The sequence below is a fragment of the Cariama cristata genome, unplaced genomic scaffold (genome assembly GCF_000690535.1).
Source record: "Cariama cristata isolate BGI_N322 unplaced genomic scaffold, ASM69053v1 scaffold6619, whole genome shotgun sequence".
In the NCBI taxonomy this organism is placed as follows: domain Eukaryota; kingdom Metazoa; phylum Chordata; class Aves; order Cariamiformes; family Cariamidae; genus Cariama; species Cariama cristata.
Genome location: NW_009636309.1, coordinates 134,003 through 156,070, shown reverse-complemented (window position 1 = coordinate 156,070; position 22,068 = coordinate 134,003). Strand labels below are relative to the sequence as shown.

The window sequence follows — 22,068 nt, the reverse complement described above, 5'->3', positions numbered from 1 at the left end:
GGAGACTGCTGAGAGTGCCTCCAGCCAGGGTGGTCCTTGCTCAGTAGCAGCCCATCTGTGCCTGCCTTCAGCTGTGCAGGAGGGGTCGTCCATCCCTGGGTGCCGGCACTGCTGGGGCAGAAAACCCTCACAGGTAGTGGTTGCAGATTTTGTGGAGACCTGGACTAAATGCTTTCATTTCCAGAAGGTGAAGAGCCAGGTTTGTTTCTGTTCCCGATGTAGCACAAAGCAGGTTGCTACAGCTCAGCATTCGCATTGCCAGAGCATTTAAAATGTGGTTTTCCAGAACGCCGTTGCAAATGACTTGTCCTTGGCAGGAGCGTGCGGCACAGGTGGATGGCTGGATTTGCCACCACGTTGTAACCTTTCTCCAAGGGAGGGGAGATACTTTAAGACAGACCCCACTTATGCTTCAAGAATGGGGATGTTGTGACACTTGCTGGCAAGCAAGGATCAGCATTAGCAGTGACTGGCAGGGAGGGATTAAACTGTTAAATGGTCCCAGTGGTTTCTGGCTGGGGCTGATGGTAATTATACCAACAATACCTGTCACATCCACAGCGCGTGACATAAATGCCAGGCTATTTGTTGAAGGTTGTACCTGAATGTTGCATCCTGTCATTATAAACCCTCGTAGCTTACAACAACATTATTTCATTATAAACCCTTGTAGCTTACAGCGACATTATTTCCAACAGTGCCGAGTTCAGACCGTGGGTATAGATCCCACATTGTATTTACCTCACCTGTGTCTGTTGAGTGTGCCCTATCAGTATGTGTTTGGTGGCACGGCCGGATCCACTCATACCGACAGGCTAAGTGCTGTGTATGGCATCGTCCCCAGGCTGGGCAGGTTAGCACCGGCTGCAGCCACCTTGCTGTGGGCGACGGCACGAGGGCCATGCCCTGCTCGGTCCCCAGGCAGGTGCGTTGGTCTGAGGTCTTAATCTGAGCAAAACTGCTTTGGGCATAACAAAGAAGGAAAGAGGAGAGCAACTTGCACCGCCCCAGCATCACATTTGGAACCAGCACTGCAATTGTAAATCGTTTGGCTTTAAGCTGTGATAAACTGAAGCTGGAGCTTTAAATATATAACACTTACACTCCAGAAACATGGGAGTTTAAAGTCTTCCTTAGCACTGTTCATGTCCTTGAATTGCCTCCAGCGTTTCCTGGGGTGAGTCGGGGTGAGCCTGGGCTCCTGGCTTTAAAAACTACAAGACTCAGGTTGGGCCACGCGTGGGAGGTTTCTGACACCCCAACCAAATAGTTTAGGCCTGGATTTGGTAGGTGCCTATGTGTCTTATTGTAGATCTTACGACTTAATTAAGTTGGTTGGTTGGCTGCTGCTTCTGCCTTGCAAAGGTATAGAGAGATTATCTTCCATCCCCCTGGAGTAACACAAGGAAAAGTCTCGCAGCGAATTTGTTTCAGGGTCGAGGAAGGAAAGGGTTACTTCTACAGGCCAGCAGCTGCTTCTTACTGGCGATTAATACTGTCAGACTCGCATGATGAACATTTTTAACCTCTTTCTTTCATTTACTAGTGCCCATTTAAAGTTATTCCTTATTAGCAGTCTATATGTAAAAAAACTTGTCTTCTGCAAGATCTTTTTCTTGCAGTTGAATGATCACCAGGGGCTAAAGTAGGCACATGCCCTTCAATGCCTTGAGCAATAGGCTGGCTGCAATGCTGGTCAATTTTGGGTTCTGCTCAGAATCTGATCTACATAATTTTTTAAATTTTTATTCTTTTACTTTAGCAACTGTTACACCAATGTAGATAATCTCTGCAGGGCAAGCAGGGAGAACTAATGTCGTATGTGGATAGATGTATGAAAACATCTAATTTACCAGCAGGCAGTTGGGTAATGATCAGTTGAGAATTGCAAATTATGTACGTCATATATTTGTGGCATGCTGCTGAAGAAAAGCCCAGTGCATATGACAAATCATATATATACTGAAATTTATAATACTTTTCGCATTTAATTGACTGAGGAAACCTTATGATTTATATCTTTGCTTTATTCATAGCACACCCGTAACATAGTCATAATGCAGAACGAAACTAATTCAATTTCTCTTTGACTTTGTAAATCATTTATATATTTGGCTGTCAACTATTTGAATATAAAGTGGGCATGCATATGGCAGAAAATAAATAGCTGATTCTCTAGTTAAGAAATGGAGTTTTAATGATATTAGGGTCTGTGTTGCCTTACTTGGATGTTTGGTCTTGTTTAGATAGCAAGCCTTACATTTGCCCCTTGCCTTATTTCACAAACCAAATATATTTTATGGGAACCAGCATTATTCTCTTAATGGCCCTATATAGTTTTACGACTGTGTAAAACATACTGGCTTGCTTTGATGGCAGCAGGAGCCCTTCCCAGGCTCAGGAGCAGTAAGTGGCTGAGCTTTTGGGCTGCTGCTCTTAGTCACAAGAGGTCTGCTTGAACGTGCTGGGAGGACATGCAGGGACTGCAGGCAGGGGCTGCCTCGTTAGTACCTTTCTGCAGATAACAAGAAGAAAATGTTCTGTTGGCCACAGCAGTGATCGCTTTCCCGAAGGTCAGTTTTTGCGATGGTGCTATCATGCGGAGTCTTTGAAAATACAACCTGGAAAGATTTTTTTTTCGTTTCCTTTAAATACCAAGTTACCTGGCTTGGCATCACTAATTAACCTTGGGAAGCACAGCAGTATATAGTCCTGAAAAGGCATACCTTACCCACTGGACCACAACCAAGGAGGCTGCCAAGGGCGCTTGTTGCCTCCTAAGAAAAATAATCTTCTGCAGTCAGATCTTTCCTTGACATGTTTTTTGACACCTTTAGCATCACTGGAAAACATCTGCAGAGTCAAGATAGTGCAGAAAGTGTGAGGCAGTTTGCTGGCTCATTATCATACTGCAAAAACAGCTCTGCTCCACAGCAGCATCCTTGGTTTCTAAATTTAGCACGTGAGTTATTTTGGGTAGTGTGTGATTAACCTCAATTACTGTAACTCAGATGGAATTCAAATAATACCCCCTCTTTCAGAGTTGCAAAGAAATGGAAATCTGGGACTGTACATTTCCTACCCTTAATGAGGCAGCTCTGAGAGATGCTTGCACATTGGTGGAGGCTAGTTGTGGGATGCATTTGTTCATGGAGAAATTAATGGGGGCAGCTGATCCCAAAAGGTGCTGGTGGCCCACGGCTCTGTACTGGTTTTGGGATCAGGAATATCAAGATGAAGGCAGCAGGTTATGTGGTGCAGCTGGTGTCAATGAAACCTGGGTGGCCACAGCAGAGATCACTGAAGCTTCAGTGGATTTGGATCACAGTCAGGAAACTTTGTAGTTTTCCTGTTTGAATTAAATCAGTAATGGAGGCTTTCAAAAACTTATAAAAAATATGCTCTCCCTCAGTCTCAGCCATAATGAATGTCGACTCTCTGGAAAATCATCGGTGGTGAGGCAATATGCAAATACACGCCTGCACGTGTGCAAATGTACACAAGCATGTGCGAGAGGGGAGATGCAGGGATGCTCAGGCAGATGGCCGAGAAGATGCTGCGGAAGGCGGTGGGTCTGGGGGAAAGCGACATATTTCAGCCCATCCAGGGAGTGCTAATGTACAAGCTCATCGGTCATCAGGCTGAGAATCGAAACTTTTGTCATCACTGTAGCTGTAACTTTCCAGACTGCACTGCACCAACCGAGCCTTTCTTCTGTCAAGCAGTTTGTCTCCAGAGGATAAAATGCAGGGAGATGGTTAGCGCAACCCCAAGCCAGCAAATAAAGCTCATTTATGTGTAGCAGTCGGTGAGAGAGCTGACCTACAGTGGCTTGTGGCAATTGCATTTGCTGGTGGTCAGAAGGGGCCCATACTTTGGAAACGAAGGCGGCACACCAAGCTGTGTGCTGCAGTCGACAGGCTGGAGGGAAGGGATGCCATCCACAGGGACCTGGACAGGCTTGAGAGGTGGGCCCATGCGAACCTTATGAAGTTCAACAAGACCAAGTGCAAGTACACGGACCTGTTGAAGTGGGTCCAGAGGAGGCCACAAAGATGATCTGAGAGCTGGAGCACCTCTCCTGTGAGGACAGGCTGAGAGAGTTGGGGTTGTTCAGCCTGGAGAAGAGAAGGCTCTGGGGACACCTTAGAGCAGCCTTCCAGTACCTAAAGGGGCCGACAAGAAAACTGGGGAGGGACTTTTTACAAGGGCAGGGAGTGATAGGACAAGGAGCAATGGCTTTAAACTGGAAGAGGAAAGATTTAGATGAGATATAAGGAAGAAATTCTTTCCCATGAGGGTGATGAGATATTGGAACAAGTTGCCCAGAGAAGCTGTGGATGCCCCATCCCTGGAAGTGTTCAAGGCCAGGTTGGATGGGGCTTTGATCAACCTGGTCTGGTGGAAGGTGTCCCTGCCCGTGGCAGGGGGGTTGGACTAGATGATCTTTAAGGTCCCTTCCAACCAAATCATTCTATGATTATGATTCTATGATTTGGATGGAGGAGCCAACCCTCCCACTTAAAGTCACATTTGCTTGAGAAGGTGAACCGAAACCACACGGTTTTGCACCAGGCTGAGCTTGGTTTTGTGCCTCATGGGTGGAGCGGTGCCATGACCACCCCGCTTCTGCACGTTTCTAGCCTTGTGCTGTGGCCAAAATGACGCCAAAGGATTTAGAGCTGTTACAGACTGGAAAGCAGCTATAAAATTACTACTTCATTACAGCAGCTATCGACTTCTTCAGGGGCTAGTTTGATTTTGTGTTTTTTGTTGTTCTGTAATTTATGTCTCTGTATTCCCACTAGAAATAACAGATCTGCCCCGAGTCCTACCAATGGGAAACTGTTCTCAGCAGTCACCGTGCCTCTTCCACGTGTCCTGTAATTGCTTGCTTAACATTTTACCCTCAGAAGACATTTCAGGGCCAGGCAGATGCCGAACACTGAACCACAGGGCTGTGGACAGTGTGTTGCAAAAAAACCAAAACAATCTCTGCTGAAGGCTGCAAGGAAACTGATTGCACGAATTGAGTGGTAGCACAGAGATGCGGTAATATGGGGGAAAAGGGAAAGAAAATAAGCAAATGCTATTGCTGTGCATTTCTGCTGAGCCGCCTTCTGTCTTTTTCTGGGTTGCAAACAGGGGCAGGGGGTGTTCGGCTTGGTGATCTCGAGCTGCCATGTGTCCCGCCCCAGCACAGGGGGGCTATGGCTTCCCAAGCGAAGTGATAGGCTTTGAAGGGCACCCCGCTTTTCAGGGGCTCAGATAGTCACCGACAAGGCTTGCTGCCAGACTGGCTCACAGGGCAAAGTGGGTGCAAGACCTCGGCGTGAGGATGCTCAGCCCCAGGACGCAGCTCGGGAGGCATCAAAATAGGGTCTGCACAGTCCCCTGGTCGTGTCTGTCTCGGGATGGTGAACGTTGTGTGCATCCTTTGTGAAGGGCTCTGTCTCAGAGCGAGGCCCATCACCACTCGTTCTATGCTGTACTTAATTGATAATATAATATAGATGGTCGACCTGAAGAACTGAACGGCTTGTAAAGGTGCTGCATTGATTAATTTTTCACCTTGATTTGCCTTTTGTTTTTATACAGCTGGACAACCCAGATGAGCAAGCAGCACAGATCAGACGTGAGTTAGATGGACGTCTTCAAATGGCAGAGCAAATCGCCAAGGTAAAAAAAAAAAAAAGTATTCTGTATTAATAAGCTTTTTATATAGAAGCACGTAGGTAGTTTGATGCAGCCCCCAGGTCCTGTCCTCCTCTCACAGGTTTCTTCTCCCAGTAATCACCAGTTAAAAATTAACAGATTTTAGAAAAATTAGCAGGTTTTTAACTACAAACAAAACAACAAGTACAGATGAAGCTATTGTGATGTGCATTTCTTGGAATGTCTTGGTTAGCTGGGATAGCTTAGGTTCCTGCAAAATCCCGTATGAATCCTCAGCAGTGGGGAAGATACCGTCCTGAAGTGCTGCAGCTAGATCTGCAAGTGCATGTCTGAGCCCTCTTTGTCAAACTTCTATGCGAGGCAGTAAGGTGGGTGATGGCATATAAAAAGGAGCCAGGAATTGCCCTAACAGGGTTTGTGCCGTTTGCTGGGCTGCTGGAAGCCACAGTTCCCTGCCTGTAGGTAGATGCTGCCTCAGTGAAGGTACTTCAGATGTGTTGTCCCAAACAGGTTCACACTTTGTACAAGAGCAGTCAGGCTAGCGTTGCACCGTGCGGACATCGCTGCCATCTGGAGCAGCAAGCATGGGACTTTCAAGCAGTTTTCATAAACAAGCACTCAGCTAAACTCCCTAGAGACCCTTCTGTAAGGAGACATCTCCCTAGGAGCAAATCACACCCGCACACAGTGCAGATTTATGTGGCTGCCAGTGGAACATAGACGGAGAGAAACCCTGGATCCTGTTGACATCAGTATGGCTGAGATTTTATCCTTGCCTCTAATCAGATGCTCTGAGTCACTGACAAAGCCCTAATGGGGCTGAAGTCATTGAGAATGATCTATCTGGCTATTCTTGATAATCAAGAAACCATTACTAGAAGGAAAAGAACAAGGTCTAATCAGAGAGACGTAGCTCAGGCTAGGGACCTGCCTTTCAGCAGCAGTCCTTCCGGCACTGAGCTGTGCCCAAATTGGGGATTTTTATGAGAAAGGTAGTATCAGAGCTGTTTGCAACCATACTGCTATCTCTGGGTGTGAAAAGCAGAGCACATTCATTTATGGTCAGGCGTTAGCGAGGATGTCAATGGCGCCTGCGCAGTTACCCTTCTCTAATGCTTCTGTTAAACAGCCACAGTCGTCTCATCTTTGGGGAGATAGGTTCTGTTTTTCCTCGCTTCACTGATAAAAATAGTAAGACGGCCAAGGGCCACGTGGCCAAATGATGGTGCAGCAAAGCAGCAAACCAACTGCAGCTCCTTTGTTCAGCATTTGACCCTTTGCCATTTTAGTGTCAAGAAATCCTACAGTATTTTTTATTTGCAGCAAAATGTAAGCCGCTGCGCAGAGTGCTGCTGCTCCAATTCCGAGATGAGTAGCCAGGCACTGGGTGCCAGAACGAGATTGCCTGGTTTCGTTGTTTCATTTTCTGTTTATGGCATGTGGGACAACAATATGCATGGTTCAGTAGCAGCCAGCAGAGGCTGCAGCTTCATGAATTATTTTTTGCAAACAAGAGTTTGCCATTTCCATTCCTTCCTCAAGGATGCTGAAAACAAACCATGCCGCTGCTAGCCCTGTGAGAGACAGTCAGGGTAAAGTCCTCAACATATCCTGACATTTCCCCATGCAGAATTCAACCTTCAAAATACAACTGTGCAGCTTAGAGGTGGTTTAGAGTAAAAGTGACTTACTTGTGATCCATTTGGCAGGTATTGATATTTAATCTTACCGCTCCAGGCCTGCTCTCCAGAATGTTAGATCCTGCCAGCACCTGCCTACAAGAAACCTCGTTCTTTCAGATCCATGAATACCATCGTTTGGAGGCATCCAAATGACCTTTTGAATCCTTCTGTGTATCCTCGTTTCCAGGCAAGGCTGCTTTCCCTCTAGCACAGGGCAGGTTCACAATTCAGCTCAGCAAAAGGATTGCGTTTCCAATTTTATCTCCAATTTGCAGCTTTTAATGCAGGTTTGCTGCACAGGGAGACTTACAGTGCTGGTGAAACCAGCCCTGAGGTGGCTGTCTTGGAGATTCCATGCTAAAGGCAACATTAATAAATAAAGAAATTCACACTAGGGTATTTGTACTTCAGAGGCAACAAAGGCTGTGGAGTCTGACAGAACCTGGGATTGCGGTGTTGCAGAATCGGTGTCTCTGCAAGCCCTCGTCTGACCTGTTGTGTGACCTTGAACAATTCACTGTGCATGCCAGCTTTCCTGCGTCTGGGTACCAGGGCAGAGCTTGGGGTCCTTGTACCCCGTCATGTGCCCAGGGGAGATCAGCTCAGCACAGCGCCAGTGCAGCACAAGGCAGGGTCCCACACTCAGCCTGACTCCATCAAAGCACATAAGCCCAGCCTTAGAGCCAGCCACCTTGAGGATCACGTTTCAAATTAAGCAGATGTTTTAAAGCTGAATCTGGACAGGCTTTTCGCTCTGTGTGTTGTACTTTTCCAGCAGCTAAATGAGAGTAGCATTACAGCTGAGAGCTTAGTGATGCCAAGGCAGAGGTATATTTTTCTCTGCAGTAGCAAGTGCTCTGCTGTCCTGTGGTGCCTTTCCCCCCACCCAGTCACCTGGCCTCAAGGGCAAGGAGGATCACGTGTATGGGCAACTAAACAAGACCCTGTGATGACACCAGAGCAATATGTCCATCTGGGGCTGGACCCACTCTGCTGGTCATTCTTTGCAGTCTCTTAACTGTGCTTCTCTCCACACTTGTCCCCATTTCTGGTCCCCTCCCTGCTCCAAGTACATGTGGAGATGACTAACACCCTTTCTTGGTGTTGTCTACGTCTCTTGATTGTGTCTTCCTCCAGAGTTCCCCTAGCTCTGTCTTCGGTCTAATGGGTAACTTGGGACCACACCTGCATCTCTACATTTCCATCATCAGGCCCAATCCCAGTTAAATTTTTATACGTCACTTCAAACTACCCGGTTTTAACCTTAGTGGCACACAGTGAAATGTCTCTGTCCTTGCTGCGCTTCTGAAGAGGTTTGTGGGGGCAGTGCCAAAATTGCAGTCCCTAGAGAGATGGATAGCAGCAGGGTGAAAAAGCAATAATGTTTGAACATCATTGCTTCAGCAGTAGTCCTCAAAATCTGCAAAACAGTTGTGGTTTGTTTTTTTTTTCCTAGGGGTGGCTTGCAACTTATATAACGCGTAGATGGTGAACCAGACTGATTACATAGTTTATCTTACGCCAGGTCTAATTTACATGAGGGAATTGCTTCCCAAGATTGAGACTGGGAACAGAAGACTGTATTTTAACTGCTTAGTGCGAGCGCTGCTGTGAGCTGCAGTCGTGATGGGTAAGCTATTGAGGACTGATGCAAAAACTAGTGCAGTCGAGTACTTTTTCAGCAGCCTGATGACAGTCTTCTAGAAGAAACATGACTTTGTTTTCTTTTCCAGCATACGTTTTACGAACTGCTTTTTATGATTTTATGAATTGCCACTAAGATACTTTGCACGTCAGCCTCAGGTTCCCTGGCTGCGGATGCTGCCTTGCTGTTGTACACTTTGCACAGTTTCTCGTAACCCACTGAGAGACAGTCAAACTCTGAGCAGATTTGGGGCACGGGCAGAGTTGTCAGAAGATGTAGGGCTCAGACCAGTGATCCTAACAGAGCTGGAGCATGGGCAGCAGTTCAAAACTGAGAACACACATTGGGGAACATGACGTTTTGCTCTCACTGTCAGCTTTGGGTTTAGTGTTTAAATGTCCTGTTTACAACAAGCAGCACTGGAGCATCTCACAGTGAAAGATTGCCTTGTTGGAGAGAGACATGGTCCCTGGCAAGTAGTAGAAAGGGTATTTTACCCCTTCTTCCAGTTGGGACCACACATTCCTGCCCACACATTGATGATTTTCCCTACTTGTGCTCCTTTCACACCTAGAAAAGTAATGGAGCAAATGCTTAGAAGTGTTTTAAAAAGAGCTGGCACATTTAGGAGCCTGGAAAACAAGTCCCTAACTGTCAGCATCCTTTGAATCATTAGTCAATTGTTGCTAATCACAAGGTTCAGCTGAGATCTGTCCTTGAGTGTTTGTAATTGTGAATACATGTATATGAAGAAGGCCATTTGCAGATAGAAAAATTAATGCAATGCAAGTGCATGCAAGAAACAGTAAAGTTGGATAAGTACCAAGTCGTAATTCTATGGGAAGCTAACACTGATGTTTCTACATTACACAGGGGGAAGCTGTAATTTGTCATCTGGTTTGTGGGAGTTCCCAGCTCACAAACCTCTCCGCAGATGCTCCTGGGGGATTCTCCCAGTGCAACAAGTGGTTGCTGTTTGTCACAGCCATTCATTCTGTTGTTTTTGTTTCCAAATCCAAGGAGCGCAAGTTTCCGAAGTTTGTGTCCAAAGAAATGGAAAACATGTACATTGAGGAGCTGAAGTCGTCTGTCAATCTCCTGATGGCAAACTTAGAGAGCATGCCTGTGTCCAAAGGAGGCTCTGAGTTCAAGCTGCAGAAGCTGAAACGTAGTCACAACACCTCAATAATTGACATGGGAGAAGAAAATGAGAACCAGCTTTCCAAGTCAGATGTCGTATTGTCGTTCTCCCTGGAGGTAAGCTTCACGCACACGACAGTGTGCAGAGTTCATGGGAGTAAAAATCACAGCAGCCAACTTCTGCTCAGTTCAAAGTAGGTGGAGAAAGGTCAGTAGAAATCATTTTCTGATCTCCATGGGGAACGGCTCCTCTCTGAGTTACCAGAAGCTTTGCCTGTGGTGGTCAAACACTGTGTCCTTTCTGGTGTCTTACTATCTTGTTGGAACAAACTGTGTGAGATAAACTATCTTTGGATACCAAATGGCTCAGAAATCTGCATCATGAACTGCCTTCTTCATGTGGCTAGTTACTGAGGGTACTCCAGTAACCCTGAGCCTGTATTGTCCCCGAAACCAGTACAGTAATGCAACACCATAAAAGTCAGTGTGTTTAATTACTGCCAGTTAGAGGTGTCAGTGCATTTCCCTGCAAACCTTGGTTCCTCTTTGAAGAATTGTTAAAAATTGCTGGGGTTTGAATGCACCTAACAGATCGGCTTACAGTTTGTGTAGAAATACTATTCTTTGCTGGCTTGCTCTTTGCTTTGTGTTGAGCACTGACTTTCTGCTCAGCGCTCTGTCGAGCATTTTGTCTGTACAGCCCAGGGGAAGGCAGGGTGCCGCGGAGACCTGCCCTTACCTCCAACACAAACTGTCTCGGTGCTGGAAGCAGCATTGCTGCAGTAGCTGTTTTCAGCCAACTTAATTGTTCTCTGCAAATATATTTGCGGTCTAGGCAAGACATTTGCTCCAAGGAGTCATCAGCACACCCATACAGAATTGTTGTTGTCTGTCAATGACTGGATTTGTATTACATTGTCAAAACAACTACTAGGATGGGATCAAAAATGTAGGATGCAGAAAAATCAGAAAATTCTGTTTTTGTGTAGTTTCCTGTTTATTTCTTTTCCTAACGGATCTGTTGTTATATATATCACACCAATGCGAAAGCTAATGATGTTAGTTGTCCAGTCTCAGAGTTTAACTCATTAGATGTCTGAAACCGTCTTTATAATGTTCAGTTCAGTCTTATGTAAAAAGGGGGCTATGAACGCAGAGATGGTGTCTTCAACAGCAGCATCAAATAAAGCCCAACTTCTAAGCGTTCCCATATGGAGGAGCAGGGAACTATCACAAAGCAGTAGACCTCTCTGTTGCAAAAGCCTGTGCAGCATGCATAGCCGTGCATAAAGGGACTTGATCTTGCCACGGGATGTCTCGATCACTTTGCTCCAGCTGAAGCCCATCTGATGGGAAGCAGAAGCTCAGTGAAGTGAAGCACTGACTTCAGGAGCTGGCAGGTCTGTGCACTGCTCTGTGCATGAAACTCTTGCTGCAAGAGGGTTTTTACCAAAAATATGTGCTCATCAGAGGGTTTGTGGAGCTCTGTGTGCCAGGGAAGGGATCCTCAGTGTGAGGACAGATCAGAAGACCTGAGGAGAGGAATTTTAAACCCCTGTGAATATACTTCATAGATAACTGTAATAAAACATGAACAGAAACTCCCACAGTGTTTCTTGTAGATATGTTTAAGGCACGTGGTTATCAGGATTAATCACCTTTAAAAAAAAAAACAAGGGTAATTACCTGAAACAAACTTAGATGGTGATTTCTTAATAAGAAAGATTTCTTATAAGAAAAATGGAGAAAGACTTTTTACCAGGGCCTGTAGTGACAGGACAAGGGGCAATGGTTTTAACTGAAAGAGGGTAGATTTAGATTGAATATAAGGAAGAAAATGTTTATGGTGAGGTTGGTGAGACACTGGCACAGGTTGCCCAGAGAAGCTGTGGATGCCTCATCCCTGGAACTGTTCAAGGCCAGGTTGGACAGGGCTCTGAGCAACCTGATCTAGTGAAAGATGTCCTTGCCCACGACAGGGGGATTGGACTAGATGATCTTCAAAGGTCAAACAATCTTGAAAATAGGCTTTGGGCACGAGCTGAGTAGCTGTGTGCTTTTTTTTCTGGGTTTCACATATTAAGGCACTTTTGAGTGGGGCAGGACCATGTCTGTGAGGCCTATCTCCTGAAGCTTGGTACAGCCCTGGGCACCCAAGAGTTTCACCAAGCCCATGTGCAGCCAGAGGGAGACCTCCCGGTCTCCATACAGACCTCGCTGGCTGCCACGGTCCCCACTCAGCCTGGGCAGTGCCATCATCCCTGCCCACCTACCACCATGAACATCCAACAGCATGTGGAGGACCCCAGCGCTGGCTTTTTTTCAGCCAGAGCAAGGTCTGAAGGAGGCTGTGCTCCTCTTACACTCCTTTTTCTTTGCCTGGCAGGTTGTCATCATGGAGGTGCAGGGTCTGAAGTCGTTGGCCCCGAACCGTATTGTGTACTGCACCATGGAAGTCGAAGGTGGGGAGAAACTGCAGACCGACCAGGCTGAAGCCTCAAAGCCAACGTAAGTCTTGCTTTGCCTTTTGCTCTCTCCGCCATGCTCTCCTCTGCCCCATCTCTGCACTGCTGAGTCGCTGTGGATAGCTCTGGCTCCTGCATGGTGAGGCCAGAGGGGACACTGAGATGCAGAGGAGAAGCGTGGCCTTCCACGTATGCACAGCGTCATCTTGCAACTAAGAATGGCACATAAGCCCTGATTGAGGAAAAAAAGTGTTGACGGCATGCTTACGTCTCTTGTAGCCATAGAGACATAAATTTGTGCCTATACGTAAGTACTTTGCTAAATAGGGATGGAGTTAAGCATGTGCTTAGATAAATACTTGTCTGAGTGTCCATCTGAACTGGTGCTATCAGGTGTAGGTACATAATCCTGTCCTCACTGTCAGGGTTTTGGCAGTCCTACAGGAAAGGAAAACAGCTGGCGGGTACACACTTCAGCAGCCACAGCCAGAGGTGGGAGAGAGGTGCTGAGGAAAGCTTCAAGTCACTCAGTTAAAGCTTTATCTAAGACCACTCTGCCCTGGTCCAGTTCAAGGGCAGGGTCTTGTTCTGTACTCTTTGACCTGGTCCCCAAATCCTCAACCTTAACCCCATACTTGGCTTTTTTGTCTTACCCAGATGTTGTTATAAGCCTGCTAGTAGTGATTGATCTTTGTTAATTTGGAAAGAGAAAATGATGAACGGCTTATTTCCTTATCTGATTTGTGGAATTAGTTAACTCGAAACACTATCTGTTTGGATTTGAGGCAGTTTTCCACTGGTTGACTGCAGAGATTTCACACTTAAATTCTCGGTACGCATCCTCACAGTGAAGAATTGCCGAGGTGATATGAAGCCTCCTCCAGCACTGGGGAGCAGTGCAGGAGGGACTGCTGTTGGGAACAGAGAGGGAATATCCCATATCCCATTCCTTCCGAGTGGCTGGTCCCCAGCAGTGTTTCACCAGGAGCTTCTCAAGCTCATGGAGGAAAAGCCAAAAACACCCAACTGCTTTACATGCGAGTGCGCAAGCACTGCAGGCAAACAGTTCAAGACCAGCTGATGCGGGCAGGAGGAGAGCAGAGCCAAAGGTGGGCTACCTTCACTCAGTGGTTGTCCTCCTGCAGAGGCACAGAAACTGCTGATGCCTTGTGCCTTGCTCTGTACCGGAGAAGCAGGAATCCGCAGTAAGCAGTTTAAAAACAATATTCGCAATCAAGGAAAGTGCTGCAGCCTGGCTTACTTTTCAAAACGCTTTGAAAACTGCTTCAGAGAAGGAAGTAGGAGAGCTGTGCTTGGAAGAAAATTTCCATAAGAACCTGCAACTGTCACTATTTTAGGTATTTTTATTGCTTCAGTGGAGAAAGTTGGACTCTATTTAGGGGAAATTACTACTACCCATGCTGAAAAGCACACTTCTACTGGGTTACGTGTGCTTGTCTAGCTTGGTCTGTTCATCCCATTTTTGCTCAAAGGATCTGTCCTTCCTTACACAAGCCTTCTTGCTGTCAGCGTAGGACCATTTATACAAGTGTTGTTTTGAAAATAAGGGCTGCAGGAGTGAGCTCTGTAATTGAGTGGGTCTTTTGATCATAATGAAATGTACAGTGTCTGGGCATGAAGCCATCAGCCCTCAGGAAAATGCAACCAACGCCGAATGCTGCGGCGTGATACGAGTTATGCAAGTCCATCACACTCATCCTCTCTCTGTGCTGACTTCCCATAGACGTGCGAGTCAGGCTTGAAGTCTTCTTGGTTGCTCCAGCACTTGGGCTAATACCTAGGGAAATAACCTAGGAGGGGAGTACGTTTGACAGTTGCATTTCTTGAGGGTCCTGGGACATTTTACTTCCAAAACCAAAGACTACTTTGGCTCTAGAATAACCTTCCACAGAAACGAGACCATCACAGAAAGCTGGTCCGTTTTTCCTCTCTGCATTAGAAGTGCTTCTTTCACCTTGTTTCCCCTCCCAGACACAACAACCCAGACGTGGAAAACCAAAGCCCTATGAAAGCAATTTACTTCACTTAGATTCTTCTTTTCAGAAGAGAAGGAAAGAGAGAGAATGGACCAGGTGTGACGTGTTTGTCATGTTGCTCAATACAAGAGTTGAAGGCCCTCAGGTACTCCAGTGATGAGGGCAGTGACAGAAGCAGCTCAGAGAAGTCTTTGGTGCATTTTTGAGCTCTGCTGCCTTACAGACAAAAGATTTGTGGTCAGCCAAAACAGCCTTCTGGAGTGTCTCTTTAGATGCTGACATCACTCTGACTGAGGTAATTCACACCATGTTTGCTTGTGTACTTTTTATCATAAGCAAAACACTCATTGATAAAGGAACTAGATCAGCAAAAGCATGCCGGACTGCCCTCCAGGTGAGCTCGCTCCCCAGGTGTCCCAGGTTTTGTATGCTTTGGCAAGGGATGCTGCCTAGCCTGGGGGTGAGGAACACACTGCCGGGATTTTGAGCCTCAGCACTATGAAAGTGTAAATACTGAAGCAAGTACATCCCAAAACTTTACACCCTGTAAACCCTGTACATAGCAAAACTTTTGTATCTCAGAGGCTCAAAAAATAGAAATGCAGGGTAAGTGCCTGTACTTAGAAGATGCAGTGAATACAGTTCTGGAAACAGGCGGTATTTTCTCAGATTAAACTGTAAGTCTTCAAACTGTTTGAAATTCAACTTTGCCGTTGTCTGGAGGCTCTACAGGCTACAAAAGACTAAATTTCTCATACACATCAGGGAGAAAAAAAATTACATTTGAACAGTAAGGTTCATTGGAAGACTTCACTTTTTTATGACAGCCCTGTGTCCTGGGGTAGAAAGGAGAGTGTCACAGGGCAACACAACCTTGTAAGACATCTTTTTGCCAAAAAATGACTCATGGAGTTGTTCACTGTATTCTCATGTGTCCTTGAAATGCCAGCCCTTGGCTAAAACACCCAGGTCACGGCACACAGGTGCCAGTGGCTCCTCTTCAACTCAGTGCTGTGCCAGGGGTGCTAACCTGGGCTCTGCACCCCTAATGGAAAAAGGCAATTTCCCAGCCAGGGAAGGATTTCTAAAAGCACCAGTCTAGGTCTGTGAGAGATTTGCCTTTCATCTCCCCTGGTGCAAACCCAGCAGTTTTTTGAGAATAAGGTGTTTGAAAGCATCTCGGTGACGATGGAGCTTGAATCCTGTTTGTAGATGTTGAAAGAGGCAGGGCAGCAGCAGGGTTAGCAGCCGTACGTACGAAGTGATCAGATGAGTCATGTGCGAGGAGGGTGGCTCTTGGGACAGCAGTAAATACGAGTCTTCTCCTTCTTCTCAGGCTCCATGTTGGATTCCTGACATTTTAAGCCCAATCCCTTCATGTGAGGATTATCTGCCTCAACACGGGTACAGGGGATGGCACAGTTCTAGAGGAAGTCAGACCTGAAATAGCAAGGCTTATTTCAGATCAGGCTTGCAGTGTATTATTAGTAGTGCTTTTAATAAGTTGTGTAAGAAAAAACCTTTGTATTATATCCTAACCTGCAGATGCCTCTACAAAATGTCCCAAATCCCAGTGTGAGCGGGATTTTACTGCTTTTTCCACCGGAACTGTATTGTTGCAGATCGTTGAGGGGTTTATACTCCCCCTTTCCCTGCATGTTGGCCTGATGTCTGCCCTCTGCAAAGCACGGGAGGTGAGGTGGCTCTGCACGTCTCCAACACTGCCCTTCCAGGAGCTATGTTAGTAATGATGCTGTTTGCATGGCCTGAGAACGGGATTGCCGAGTGATTTGGGAATAGCACAAAAGGTCCAGCCACAAACCTCCTGTCCTACAGTCTCTAAAGAGGCTGCTGGATGTATTTAAACTGTGACCTGTGCTTGTAGCAGTGCTCATGGGCTGCACCAGTATTTCATCACGTTATCATGTTGCCTTTCTCTGATGTGAGCAGAACTAAAGAAAACAAAGAGACTCAAACAACAGCCAGGTCCTCCGTGCCCTGTGAATAAATGCTATATATTCATCTGGACATATTTCAGCATACATGGAAGTCTCATTCTCCCCTGGCTTACAGTAGTGAAAATCAGGTGTACCTGCACTGAGGTCATCTGAACCATTAGGGTTAAAAGCAGTAAATAACTGGTGGAGGAAGAATCTGGCCAACCTGTCTGGGCATTTTGGTATGCCCAAGAAGGGACAGAGGTGTGGGCTGCTCCTCTGACTCTGGAAGTGGCTTCATTTTGAGGTTATTTACCCCCTCCTTTCAGAGCAGCCTCTTCAGTCCTAGTGCAAGGGTTGTGCAGTAGCTCAGAGTATGAGAAGTGAGGATGAAGCTTGTTATTTTTGAAGGAGAAAAGATCACTCTTTATTGCCTGTTTTGTTTTGGTTTTTTTTTCATGCAGTTTTCTTGAGCATGTGCTGGAGGGCAGTGCTGGAGAGAGCACACTCAATGGGTCTCATCTGACTCCATGTCACTTCTTATGTTGTTTGTCGTGACCAGGAGCTTGGGCCTTGTGCCCTCTCCAGAAATTCACTCTTGATAAAGTAATGTCTTTGGTAAACTTTTAAACCTCTCGATCTCTGTTCCCTTACCCACCGCACTAGGAGACAGGGGTCTGATTTGTCTTTGTGCTCGCTCCTGATGCTACTCCCTGGTTTGCTTTCAAGGTGCTTTGACAGCTCAACTGCTTACCTCTGCTGCAACAGGCTGCCGTTGTTTGGATCCCTACACCAAACCTCAAAGCTTATCACTTGACTAGGGTTCTCATTTCAAATTGGTGTGCCACATCCATCAGAGCCCACTGCCTGACTGTGAAGAGGAACTCCACAGCATCTTTCCTCAGCACCATTCAGTCTCCATCTCCTTCTGGGAGATGGGCTCTGAGCAGCAAGGGGAGAATCCCTGTGGGAATGGAGGCTGGCAGGCAGGGATGACCTCTCTCTCTTTGCAGAAGGGGAAAATTTGGTCTTTTCTTTCAGGAATCCCCTGCCTCAGGCCCTGGAGTTTGAAGTGATGCTCAGTGGCTTTGCACAAGAGTAGGAGCATGATAAGAGCATTTTGTTGCAGTCAGTGTTTTGCTGCCACGGTTAGTTGGGAGATGCTGTGAACACTTCCCCATGGTAAAATGAGAGAAGTCCTTCTGAGGTGTATAAATTACAAATAAATACTCAGTATGCTGTAGAACTAATGTAACTCCGCTAATCTAAAGGGGTTTATACTGATGTGAATGAGAGGAGAGTTTAACCCATAATTCATGTTACGTATCCTTCAGTACAGCTGTTGGTGCCGTGCCTGGTAGATCTCTTCCAGACGTGTGCAGATCTGGCCACCGCTCTCAGCATTGCTGTCCTGGCTGCTGTGACAGCCCTGCGGACTCTGCAGACAGGCAGGAGAATCATCTGCCGTAGACTTCCCGGCATTGCCTGGGTGCTCTGAGCTCAGGCTACGCTCAGAGCTGTTGCTGTGTTGCAGAGGTATCGCACCACAACAAAGCTCAGGCAGAAGACCTACGTGGCTACATGGTTTTAAGCAGTCATTCATATTTGGGTTTGCATGCCTAGCTAAGCCCTGCATAAGCAAAATTCATGATGCTGGGTAAAAAACAAAGCAAAAGGAAATTTTAGGAGATAGCTGCTTCTTTTGCCCCCTTTTTTTTTTCTCCTTCCTCTTCTAGTTGCCTTCAGCATTAAACACAAGCTGTCTTAATTACCCAGACTGATTGGCTTGCCTTTCCAGTTGCATGATTTTGTTTCACAGCTGTGCAGATGTTTACAGCTCTTTTTTCCTTAGGAAACCTCTGGGAGCCTTATGAATGTGTCAAACTAGGTGACTGAGCCCTGGGTACAGCTAACATCAGACACTGTCACTTCTGAGGTACAGCCCACGTCCCTGGGTTGAGGGTCTGAACAGAAGTTCAGTCTGCCCCAAGGCATCTGTTGGGAAAATGTCTTCCAGGAGAGATCTTCAGCTTAGCTCTCTGCAAGCACGGTGCAGATGCTCTGAGCTCATGATGCTGCTGGGCTATGAGGTGACAATGACAGGGACAGGAAATTCAGGGGAGTTACTTTTAGCCCTTCTGTCTAGGGCTGAAGGGTACAAAGTGATGTCCAAATCCCCTACACAAGATTTCTTCACTTGCAGCTATTTAGCATGTGTTTAGGATGTCTAGGAGCCAGTTTTCCCGTGAGACTGTGCATGGCTTTGCACCTGAAGGATTCTGCTGTTAGTTTGGTCTGACCTGCTCTTCAAATCCCCTTTTATGTGCGTGATATTAGTTCCATAATCCTCCTGAGATTTATGCTATGACATTCCCATTTTTGAAAGTGGAGGCTGTGGACATGTCATTAAGCACAGCAAAAAATGCACTAGAAAGTTATTACCCAGGTGCAAGCGTGTGATCTATTATGGTAAGTCTTCATGCAAGTAGTTTAATGGCCTTTTTAATTAGAAATTCAGAACCTCTTCTGATGCTTCCTTATAGCTGCTCTGCAGGAGTGATTCTTACACAATTCAGCTGCTGCCCCAGAGACCATGGGGGGACAAAAAATCTGCTTTAGATTAAGCAGCTGAATTTTTCCCCAGAATAAAGGCAAGGCCCCATAGGGATCCCCTTACCTGGAGTATCACTCGGACAGCCTTGCTGCCGTGGTGCAGCCTCCTGGACAGGAGTGCAATAGTGTGCTGGGACTGCAGGTGGTGATCCTGGGTATGGTCCTACTCCCAAAGGTCTAATGTGCAATCCTTCCTCCTTCCTGTACTATAAATGTTACACTAGAAACTGTGTTGGAGAATAATGAAGACTTGTTTCTATTGACTGACCTCTTGTAGTGGAGTTCTCTGGTATCAAGTAAGTGCAAGCTTTGGCTGTGTTTTCCCTGACCTTTAGAGCATACATAGCATTGCTTTTGCATGATTTCTCTGGTGTCTAGTAAGAGTTGAGCTCATGCACCTTTCCTTTCACAGATGAATGTCTCTCTTTTCTCGCCAGCTGTCTAATTTCTTGAGTGTTCATTCCTATGCACTTGGGAATTATGTATTCCTGTGATAGCACATACATTCAAATTTAAGTATTCCAGAAGGTGTGATGATGCCCAAGGCGATTTTCATCGACACCCGTCTGCTTCATCACTCCTATGCATGCAACCTTAAGATGGGATAATAAAGACCAAAAGGACATTGAAATGAGTTTGAGATTCAGTGATCTGAAATAGTGCTTAATTAAGAGGAGGACTGCAAAACAGAAGTCCTGGGATACATTCAGTCTTCTTGTTTAATGCTCATGGTTGATGTTTTAAAAAAGAATTAAGCCATGCTTTAGTGCAAGTTGTGCACGTCACTTGCCGAGGGAAAGGCAGGGGATGAGACGTGAAAAGTGCCCAGATGTTGGTTTATTTATTAAGTGCTGTGTACAAGTAGTGGGCATTATTATTTAATGAGGGGTACTGCTGTTGCTGGTTGCAAAGCAGCATAGGGAGATAGAGAGCATGCTTTAAAGAATCGGTATTGTGCCTACTCCTGCCTGGACACAGTTCTGGAAGAGGGAACGCTTTAACAGGAAGGCCAACCTTGACAGTGATTTCTCAGCATCTTAGTTGTCCTTTCTGTGAAATGAAAGTAGAGGGGCCTGTTGCCTTTGTGAATGTGCTAGATCTCCCAATGAACAGCAGCCTTATGTGTGAAAGCACTTAAAGGGAACTATGTACTGTTGTCACTACATGGCCAAAGAGGACAAGGCATGCTTGTGGAGAGAGGAGCTTGCGAACATGGCCGGAGTGCAAAGAGACAGGGCAGCGTTTTCTCAAACCCCTTCCAGAGCAACTCCAAGGTGTTTCAGATTGAAAAAGTTTGTGAAAGGCAGGACACAGCACACAGGAGTGTCTTGCCCAGCTCACTGATCTTTCACACCTTTGCAAAAACGCCTTGTAGGCAAATAAAGCCAATAGCATCTGCAGCAACTTGCATTCCATGCCTTAGAGGAGGTGAGAAGGGGAATCCCAGCAGCTGCACACAGCTGCTGCAGCTGCGGGATCCATCAGGATGTGGGCAGAGGGCTCACCAGCCCCTGATGGTTGCTGAAGGAAGGATGAAGTCCCACAACTCAGGGGTTACTGAGCCCTGCCGTCATTGTCAGGCCAGAGACTCAAAGTGCATGTCTAGGGATGGATCTCCCATGGAAACAAAGGACATGATGTTAGTGTGTTTGCTCTAGCTCTTCTCAGTGGCTGTGTGACCCTGGGCCAGTGGCTGGCTCAGTTCTTACTTTGGGTTTCCTATCCATGAAACTAGGGCAATGCTTCTGTTTCACAGCAGAGGAAATGCTCATGATGGAGATGGCTGGGTGGGCATCATCTGCTGGTAGTGCCCACTCGTTCCCACTGACCCAGGAGATGCCAGGATGACTTTGCTTCTACCTATCAGAAGTTAGGCAAGACAAACCCCATCCCAAGGATCTGACTGGATCTGGAGTTCCTGTCCTGTGTCCTGGCTTAGAAGAACATAGGACAGCAACAATGTGAGTGGTGGCACAATAACAAGAGGTGGTCTCACACCTCTTGTTCCTCTCTTTAGCTGATTTTGAAAGGGTACCTTGTGCCATTTTCGGCTTTGTTTACATTTAGGAAATATTTCACAGCTCTGCGCTACTGAATTTTATAAAGGAGGGTCTAGACTATATTTGCACAAAACCAGTAACCTGTATTTTCAGGCGGAGGATTTGTCTCCTTTTCCATGGTCCGTGCTTGTGAGATGCCAAGTTTCTGTAAAGCTGGCAGTCCATGGCCTTAGTAAGTCTAAATCATAACCAGGCCTTAACTAGCTGCAGTCCTTTGCAGTTGTGTTTTCTTCCAGGGTGATAAGATTTTATAGAAGTGATTAACCATGTCTGAAGTAAATAATCACCATGTGAAATGAGCAGCTGTGTGGCTGGTTCAGTGGAGCATCTTTGGCCAAAGGAAACTTTGATGAGCATGTGTGTGGCATTGCAGTCACCTTATACAAGAAGTGGTAACAACTGCAGGTAGTACGTGTACACAGACCCGTTTTGTGAATGAAACTCTAACTCATGCTATATCCAAAGCAGATATACTGATGAAGCACATACAGTAGGCAGCCCTTGTAAAAGCAATTATTCTTTCAGTTTAGACCTTCCAATAAAAGGTTGCTGGGCTTACGTTTCCATTTCCTCCTGCTGAGCTTTTCTCCTCTAATTGTAATATCATAGTATTAAGCGGGAGCACAGGGCATTTGCAAAGCAGTCATCATTTAAATCACGCTAAGTAATCACGCTACTTATTTTCCCTGTTAATACCCCGAAGATTGTGGTGAATAACATTGCCATAAATTCTCATCCAAACCAGCCGTGGGATTTCTGCAGTGAAGCGCAGGCTGGGAGGAGCGTGTGGTCCTGGGCAGAGGAGGTGAGGCTGGGCTGGGTACTGGCATGACAGAGGGACATCTCTGGGGCA

General features: G+C 46.3%; 1 protein-coding gene across 1 annotated transcript in view; it reads left to right on the top strand.

The window, feature by feature from the left end:
• Positions 1-3,505: 3,505 nt before the first annotated feature.
• The window catches only part of CADPS (Ca++-dependent secretion activator), a 145,466-nt gene continuing 126,903 nt past the window's right edge, over positions 3,506-22,068 (top strand). The window contains exons 1-4 of the mRNA XM_009707883.1: positions 3,506-3,568; positions 5,599-5,679; positions 10,024-10,260; positions 12,530-12,651. Of these exons, the coding sequence (XP_009706185.1) occupies positions 3,506-3,568; positions 5,599-5,679; positions 10,024-10,260; positions 12,530-12,651 (503 nt within the window). The remainder of the gene's footprint in view (positions 3,569-5,598; positions 5,680-10,023; positions 10,261-12,529; positions 12,652-22,068) is intronic.